The sequence below is a fragment of the Chrysochloris asiatica genome, unplaced genomic scaffold, assembly GCF_000296735.1.
Source record: "Chrysochloris asiatica unplaced genomic scaffold, ChrAsi1.0 scaffold00003, whole genome shotgun sequence".
NCBI lineage: Eukaryota > Metazoa > Chordata > Mammalia > Afrosoricida > Chrysochloridae > Chrysochloris > Chrysochloris asiatica.
The window spans coordinates 30,662,891-30,672,366 of NW_006408521.1; the positions used below are offsets into that span (position 1 = coordinate 30,662,891).

Here is a 9,476-nt window from a genome sequence, read left to right on the forward strand (position 1 = left end):
AAGAAAGAACAATTACAGGCATCCAAATTGGCAAAGAAGTAAAGCTCTCCCTATTTGCAGTTGATATAATCCTATACATAGAATATCCCAGAAGACTCAGCAAGAAAATTATTGTACTCATTAAAAGATCCAGCAAAGTAGCAGTGTAGAGGATCAATATCCAAAACTCAGTTGGATTCCTTTACACTAATAAACAGAGATCTGAAAAAGGAAATCAAGAAAACAATATCATTTTACAATAGCCACCCAAAAGATAAAATACTTATGTCAGAAATTTAACCTGAGAAACAAAAGACTTACACAAAGAAAACTACAAAACACTACTACAAGAAACCAAAAGAGAATTATAAAAATGATAGAATATACCATGCTCACCACTAACACTCTGTCAGTTATCGTACTGTGGTGGCTTGTGTATTACTGTGATGCTGGAAGTTGTGCCATCAGTGTTTGAAACACCAACAGGGTCATTCATGGTGGACAGGTTTCAGCAGAGCTTCCAGACTGACAAAGACTAGGAAGATGAAGAGGCAGACTCTTCTGAATGTTTAAACACTGAAAACCTTATGAGTGCAGTGGAACATACTCAGATATAGTGGCAGAAGATGAAAGCATTATGAATAGCAAGTGTATTCAGAAAATGTGAAATGAGTGATATCATTGCTGACGTCAGATAGATCTTGGCTGAAAGAAGAGAATACCAGAAAGATGTTTATTTGTGCTTTAGTGACTATGCAAAGACTTTCGGATGTGTGGATCAAGACAAGCTATGGATAACACTGAGAAAGACTGCGAAAGAATGGGTATTCCAGAGCACTTGATTGTGCTCAAGAGGAACCTGTACATAAATCAAGAGGCAGTCATCTGACCAAAACAAAGGGACACTGAATGACTTAAAGCCAGGAAAGGTGTGCACCACAGTTGTATTCTTTCACCATATGTATTCAATCTGTATTCTAAGCGAATAATCCAGGAAGCTGCATTATATGAAGAAGAATGTGGCATCAGGATTAGAGAAAGGCTCATTAACAACCTGCGATATGCAGATAACACAACCTTGCTTGCTGAAAGTGAAGACTTAAAATATTTACTGAGGAAAATCAAATACCACAGCCTTCAATATGGATTGTACTTCAATGTAAAACAAACAAACAAACAAAAATCCTTACTACTACACCACTAGAAAAATCATAATAAATTGAGAAAAGATTGAATTTATTGAAGACTTCATTTTGCTTGGATCCACAATCAACACTCACAGAAGGAATAGTCAAGAACTTGAAGGACATACTGCACCAGGCAAATCTGCTGCACAAACCTCTTTATAATGTTCAAGAGTAACAATATCAGTTAAAGGACTAAGGTGCACCTGGACCTAAGCCTTGGTATTTTTAATTGCCTCATATGCATGTGAAAGTTGGAGAGTGAGTAAGGAAGACTATAGAAAAATCGATGCATTTGAGTTATGGTATTGGTGAAGTATGTCAAAAGTATCACAGACTACCAGAAGAACAAATAAATCTGTGTTGGAAGAAGTATAGCAAGAATGTTCCTTAGAAGCCAGATGGTGAGACTCTCTTTCATACTTTGGACACGCTGTCAGGAGGGACCAATTTCTGCTTGGTAAAACAGGGAGGCAATAAAAAGAGGAAGGTCCTTAATCAAATGGATTGGCACAGTGGCAGCAGTAATGGGCTCAAGAATAACAACAACTATGTTTTAGTCTGTTGTACTATGAGTTGGAATCAACTCAACAGCATCTAACCACAACAACACACCACGCTCATGAGTAGGAAGACTTAGCATTGTGAAAATGTTAACATAACGCAAGGCAAACTACAGATATAATACAATTCCAATCCAGATTCCAACATCATTGTTTAAAGAGATGGAAAAAACTAACTATATATGAAAGAATCCTCATATAAGCAAAGCAAAGTAATACTAAAAAAAAGAAGATTATAGTAAGCCTCTCACTTTCCAATCTCAAAACCTACTACACAGTCACAGTAGTCAAAACAGCCTGCTACTAGAGATCCATACAAAGAAAGCTACAAAAAAACCACTACAAGAAACCAAAAGAGACTCACAAAAAAATTAAATATACCATGCTTATGAATAGGAAGACCTAATATTGTGAAACTGTCAGTACTACCCAAACCATCTAGATATATGTAGTCCCAATCCAGACTGCAGTAACATTCTTTAAAGAGATGGAAACAATTATCACTAACTTTAGGAGGAAAGAGACCTCTGATAAGCAAAGCACTGCTTGAGAAGAACAAAGTTAGAGGCCTCTCACTCACTGATCTCAAAATTTACTATATAGCCACAGTGGTCAAAACAGACTTGCACTGGTACAACAAAAGATCAATAGAACAGAATTGAGAACCCAGAAGTAAATCTATCTACATATAGTCAGCTGATGCTTGACAAAGGACCAAAACACTTAAATGGGGAAGAGGTAGTCTTCAACAAATGGTGCTAGCAAAACCAGAAATTCATGTGCAAAAGAATGAAACAAGACCCATATGTCACACCACATACAAAAACTAACTCAACATGGATTAAAGACCTGAATGTAAAACCTAGACTATAAAGAGAACTGATGGAAAAAATAGGGACAAACTTACGGGTTCTAATACATGGCATAAATACTCTATCAAACATTACTAAAAACACACAAACAGCGGAAGACAAAATAGATGACTGGGACCTCCTAAAAATTAGACATTTGTGTGCATCAAAGTATTTTACCAAAAGAGTAAAAAAGGGAGACAGCAGACTGGGAAAATTTTTTTTGCAATGACATACCAGACAAGGGACTGACCTCTAAAATTTATAGTAAACTACAACACCTGTACAAGAAAAAGACAAACAACCTAAGTAAAAATTGGGCATAGGACATGAACAGACACTTCACCAAAGAAGACATTCAAGTAGCCAACAGGAAGAGATATTCACAAGCATTAGCCATTAGAGAGATGTAAATCAACAGTGATATGATATCATCTCACACCAGCATTAATAGCAAAGTTTAAAAAAAGAAAATAACAAATGCTTGTGAGGGTGTGGAGAGACTAGAACTCTCTTACACTGCTGGTAGGATTGTAAAATAGTTCAAACACTGTGGAAAACAGTATGGCACAGACTCAGAAAGGTGGGCATAGAAATACCGTAAGACCCAGTAATCCCTCTAGTTGGTATATATCCACAACAAATACGAGCCAAGACAAGAGTAAATATACATATGCACACTGATGTTCATTGCAGCCCTATTCACAATAGCTAAACGATGGAAACAGTCTAAATGTCCATCAATGGAAGACTAGATAAACTTTGGTACATACAACAGAATACTATGCAACATTGAAGAATAACGATCAATCTGCGAAACACTGCATAATGTGAATGAATGTGGTGTTGTTATTAGGTGCCATCGAGTCAGTACCGACTCACAGCGACACTATGCACAACAAAACAAAACACTGCCAGATCCTGGGCCAACCTCACAATTGTTGCCACACTTGAGCCCACTGATGCTGCCACTTTGCCAATCCATCTCACTGAGGGTCATCCTCTTTTTCTCTGATACTCCACCTTACCAAACATGATATCCTTCTTCAGTGACTGGTCCCTCCTGACAATATGTCTGAAGTATGAGATGAAGTTTGGCCATCTTGGCCTCCAAGGAGAACTCTGACTGCACTTCTTCCAACATAGATCTGTTGGTTCTTTTGGCAGCCCACGGCACTTTCAATATTCTCCTCCAACACCATAACTCAAAAGCATCAATTCTTCTTATGGTCTTCCTTATTCACTGTCCAGCCTTCACATGCATATGAGGTTATTGAAAATACCATGGCTTAGGTCAGGTGAACCTTAGTCCTCAAGCTGACATCTTTGTTCTTCAACACTTTAAAAAGGTCTTATGCAGCAGACTGGCCTAATGCAATACGTCGTTTGATTTCTTGACTACTGCTTCCGTGAGTGTTGATAGATGATCCAAGAGAATGAAGTCCTTGACAACTTCAATCTTTTCTCCATTGATAAGAATGTTGTTTATTGGTCCAGTGGTGAGGATTTTTGTTTTCTTTATATTGAGATGCAATCCATACCAAAGGCTGTGCTCTTTGATCTTCATCCGTAAATATTTTAAGTCCTCTTTACTTTCAGCAAGAAAGGTTGTATCAACTGCATATCACAGGTTGTTAATGAGTCTTCCTGAAGCCACCTTTTTCTTCATATAACCCAGCTTCTTGGATTAGTTGCTTAGTATACAAGTTGAATAAGTATGGTGAAAGAATACAACCCTATCACACACCTTTCTAGTTTTAAACCATTCAGTGTTCCCATGTGCTGTTCAAACAACTGCCTCTTGGTCCATGTACAGATTCTTCATGAGCACAATTAAGTGCTGGAATGTTCATACTTTGCAATGTTGTCCATAGCTGAAGATGCTATCCATAGTGGATGAACGTAGAGGACATTACATTGAGTAAAATAAGTCAATCATGAGAAGACAAATATTGTATAAGATCACTATTGTAAAACTCAAATATATAAAAAGAAATATATACTAAAAATATACTAAAATGTATAAAAATATACTAAAAGAAATATTCTTTGATGGTTACAAGAGGTAGAAGAAGGGAGAGTAATTCACTGGCTAGAGGGTAGACACATGCTAACTCTGGTGATGGGGAGAGCAATATATAAGAAGGGGAGATTAATATAGAAGAAGAGGGAGGTTAGCAGAAGAATAATGAAGACAGGTGAAGACACAAGGAGGTCTGCAAGGTCTAAAGGGAATCAAGATAAGTAGTGATATATACACAACATTAGTACAACAGTGTTATGTGTATAAATACATGGACAGAGAAACAGGCTGAATGGGTTTGGGAGAAAATGTGGGATATATGTATATTTATATGTTCCACAAAAATATAAGCCTCTGAAAGAGGATATCTGCACATTGGTAGCTACAGAGAGGAAGCAAGATAACTGTTGCTGCATGAAGACGATTGTAATCATTGAGATGAATCAAAGTATATGATTTGTTGAATGTAAAACTGATGATCTTGTCTGTAAACCTTTAGTCAATTCACAATAATGTTAAAAAAACAAAACAGTGTGGTACTGATACAATAAAAGGCTCACAGACCAATGGGACAGAATTGAGAAGCCAGAAGTAAATTCTACCTCTGGTCAGCTGATCTTCAACAAAAGGCCAAAAACACATTTAATGGAGAAGAGACAGTGTCTTCAAAAAATGGTGCTGGCAAAACTGGAAATCCATTTGCAAAAGAAAAACAACACCCACATCTCCCCCACCACATACAAATAATGACCTAAATGTGAAAACAAGAACTATAAAGATCATCACTAAAAAAAATATGGACAGACTTAGGGAGGGCTCTGATACTACATGACATAAATACACTATCAAATATAACTGACAACACAGAAACAGTACAGGACTGGGACCTCCTAAAACATAATTGTGTGCATCAAAAGATTTCACCTAAAGAGCAAAAACAGAACCCAAAAACTGGGAAAAACATTTTGGCAATGGCATATCAGATAAGGCACTATTCTAAAATTTATAGAACATCTCAACAATTCAAGTAATCTAATTAAAATACGGGCTGAGGATATGAACAGACAGACACTTCACCAAAGAAGACATTCAGGCAACTAACAAGCATATGAAGACATGCTCAAGATCATTAGCCATTAGATTCATACAAGTCAAAACAAAGAGATCTTATCTTACTCCAGCATTGACAGCAAAGTTAAAAAAAAAATAGAGAACAAATGCTGTTCAGGGTGTGGAGAGACTGGGCCTTCCTACATCACAGGTGGGACTGTAAATTGATGCAACCATTGTAAAACACGGTATGGAGCTTCCTCAAAAAGCTGGAAGTAGACATACCTTGTTGTTGTTAAGTGCCATGAAGTCAGTTCTAAGCCACAGCAACCATGTGTTGGGTTTCCGAGGAGTGGCTGGTGGGTTTGGACTGCTGACCTTGTGGTCAGCAGTCCAGAGTTTACCCTACAGCGTCACACCAAGATATACTATGGTGGTGGTGGTGGTTATGTGCTGTGAAGTCAGTTCCGACTCATAGCAACCCTGTACAGGGGTTCTGAGACTGTAAATCTTTACGGGAGCAGACATCTCATTTCTTGAGGACATATGCCAAGTAGAAGATATATGACCCAGCAATCCTTCTACTTGGCATATGTCCTCAAGAAATGAGAGCCAAGACCCAAGTAGATACATATGCACATCCATATTTATTACAGAACTATTCACAATAGCAAAAAGATGGAGAGATTCTAAATGCCCATCAACAGAACAGTTAACGAAATGCAATAATGGAATACTATGCAACATTGAAAAACAATGATGCATCTGTGTAACACTTCATAAACTTGGAGGGCAATATACTTTGTGAAATTGTTGTTGTTAAGTACTGTCAAGTCAGTTCTGACTCATAGTGACCCAGTATAGGATTTCTGAGGAGCAGCTGGTAAGTTTGAACTGCCAACCTTGCGGTTCAAACTGACCTTTAAGTCCAGTGCTTATCCTACACTGCCACACCAGGACTCCTAAATCTCTATTCTTAATCAGCCCTCTCAGAAAAGGTCCTCAGATACCCTACCACAAAAACCACCTGTCAGTCAAAGGAATCCTGATAAGTTCCAACGACGGGAGTCCGCATAGGCCTCAGTCCTCCTCTATTTACACTGCTGAATTTATACTGTGTATTGTTTTTCATTTTAAACAACAGTCAAGGTGAGAATTCATGCTTTTCCTCACCAAAAAAAGATTCACATTCAATTTTTTAAAGATACACTAAAATGACTAAAGTTTCAACATTACACTAAAGTAGCTATTTATTCCCATGTTACCTATTAAGATTTTTAAGTTTATCAGATTTGTAAATATACTATGGTATACACCCAAACTTACCAGGTTTAGGCACTTCTAGACCTCTTTCTTTATAGAAATCATGCATTTGCTTTTTTTCTCCTAAAAAGTGACAAAACACAGACTGAATTACACTTAAAATGTAACTAGTGGCATCAGCAGAGATTCTGGGATTCACAACTATGAGTAAAATAAACTTACTTTCCTCTAGATTGATCACTAATTTGTACACTATGTCTTGTAACTGTCGATCCAACCTAATAAAAGGAAAGGATGAAGAACACCTGAGAGTTTAGAAAAATGCATTTTGATACAGAGTCAATGATGTTCATGTAGGTGTTGAACTGTTTTCTCTGGGGAATGGATTTCTCCTTTCTCAGATTAGTTACTTTTAGGTAGTACACATAATTCCTAAAATAGAACTCACCTGAGAACATCAAATAATCACAGATTAGCAAGGAATCCCGGATATTTTAAATATGGTAGTTCAAAAACGGTTTTACCTGTGCTAGCTTTATTCCCCACCCCAGTTAATAATGTGAGCTTGAAGACAGAGACTCTATTTTGAAATTCTTGTTATCATTTGGAAAGCACTCGCCTATGAAGGTAGTAAAAATTTAACAGTACTTGCTGAATGAATGAAAGACATTTACTTGTAGAATCCTTCCAACTCATAGTGACTCTGTATAAGGTTTCCAAGAAGCAGCTGGTAAGTTTGAACCACCAACCCTGTGGTTCAAACCGACCTTGTGTTCTAGTGCTTATCCTACAGCACCACACCAGTGCTCAATTTTAAGATAATTCAAGAATTTATTCCCCACTACATAACTGCAAGCTTTCAGGGGAAAAAAAACAAAACAAAAAAACAAATTTTACTTAGATACTCCTCTTACCTTATATTATAAAGAGGCTGTGTCTGATGTACTACTATGTTGCATTTTGGACATCTGTTGCTATAGTAAAAATGTCTTACAATGCAGCTTTTACAAACTGAAAAAACAAATTTTTTAATTAGGATGCTTAAGAGACATTTCTAAAATTGAAAAAAAAAAATGTGCAGGAATAGGAAACATATGCTTACAGGTGTGAAGACATTCTGTAATGGTCGTTGCATCTATTAAGTAACCTTTGCAGATGGAACACAAGATGTATGGGGTCAGCTCAGAAAGGTGAATCAAACGCTGCAAATGCAATGGAAACAGTCTTAAAATACAAATCCTTCCCTTCTCAAATTCTGAAACCATCATTTCAAAAGCCATTATATACAATGTGTCACTTAAGTTGCAACATGGAAACATATACTATCTCCGACCCTTTATAATAGTGTGCTGGTTACAATGACACACTATAGACTACTGTTACAAAAGGATCTTAGTCTCTTGGATATAATGTATCTCGCCAGATGCGGGGCGTCTTACTTTATGAATTACTTGTAAAATGGCCAAGCTTTCCAGACACTGGTGGTCAAGTTTAATCATTTAATTCTGGTTAGGTGTATTATCTAAATTGATGAAGTGAGGATGCGCTACGGTATGAGAACAATAATTTTTGTAAACTCCTTCCAAGGACGGATTGAATAGAAGGGGAAGGGCTGCTCATCCTCCCAGCAGCCTGCAGAAATGGGACGGTCGGCCAGAGCGATCGTGGGGCGATCCGCGCCACGCCGGCCCCAGCTCCCCGCACGTTGTGGTTGTGCCGTCGGGCCGGTTCCGACTCCGGCCACCTCAGAGCAGGATCCTAAGTGATGGCAGAAATCTCACGAAAGAGGTGGGCCAGGGCCGGGGCCGGGGCCCGAGGGGTCGCCAGGGCTCTAGATACCTCCTCCTCCTCCTCCTCCGAGTCTGGCCGACCCCCCTCCAGCCTCAGGGAGAAGTGGCCCATCTCTTCCTCCTCTTCCTCCTCCTCTTCTTCCTCCTCCATCTCCTCGTCCTCGTCCTCGTCCTCGAAGCCGCTTCTCAAGAGACCCAGGCCGCGCTCCGGCTCCAGCTCGGGGGGCCGAGGGCCCGAGCAACCGGACGCCCCCGCCTCAGGCAAAGGCGGCGGGGCCTCCTCGGCGGCGGCGGGAGCCGGTGTGAGGGTCGGCGGGGAGGCAGGAGGCGGGGGCGGCGGCGCGGCGGCACCCTCGGCCTGGGCGGCCCCCGTGCTACCCGCCGCCAGCCCCTCCATGACCAGGCTGAGGAGAGGTGAGCCGAGGGTAGGCGAGGTGGCGGGATAGCGCGGGAGTTCGGCGGGCTGTCCTTCGCTGACAGTGCGCAGGCGCAGGGGCCCTGCAGGGACCGCTGGGAAATGTGGTTCAATCTCCTACACCTGGTCCAGGCCGCACCTCAGGGGTGGGGCGAGCGGGCCTTACCTTCTTAAAGGTACCTTGTCTCATTTTCCCCTCACTGTCTCTTAATAAAGACAAAATTGCAACTCATGCAGGTAATGACATTCTGTCGACACCAACCCATTCTCAGAGCACTGCTTCTTGTTGTTAAGTGCCGTCTAGTCGATTCCGACTTATAGTAACCCTGTATAGGGTTTCGGAGGAGCAGGTGGTGAG

At 40.0% G+C, this 9,476-nt stretch overlaps 1 protein-coding gene across 1 annotated transcript in view; it reads right to left on the bottom strand.

Moving 5' to 3' along the window:
- PCGF6 (polycomb group ring finger 6) overlaps nucleotides 1-9,100 on the bottom strand; it is a 63,990-nt gene extending 54,890 nt beyond the window's left edge. Inside the window, exons 1-5 of the mRNA XM_006831476.1 lie at nucleotides 8,753-9,100; nucleotides 8,016-8,115; nucleotides 7,828-7,924; nucleotides 7,136-7,191; nucleotides 6,977-7,036 (exon numbers count right to left, since the gene is read on the bottom strand). Coding sequence (XP_006831539.1) covers nucleotides 6,977-7,036; nucleotides 7,136-7,191; nucleotides 7,828-7,924; nucleotides 8,016-8,115; nucleotides 8,753-9,100 — 661 coding nt within the window. The remainder of the gene's footprint in view (nucleotides 1-6,976; nucleotides 7,037-7,135; nucleotides 7,192-7,827; nucleotides 7,925-8,015; nucleotides 8,116-8,752) is intronic.
- Between the last annotated feature and the right edge of the window lie 376 nt (nucleotides 9,101-9,476).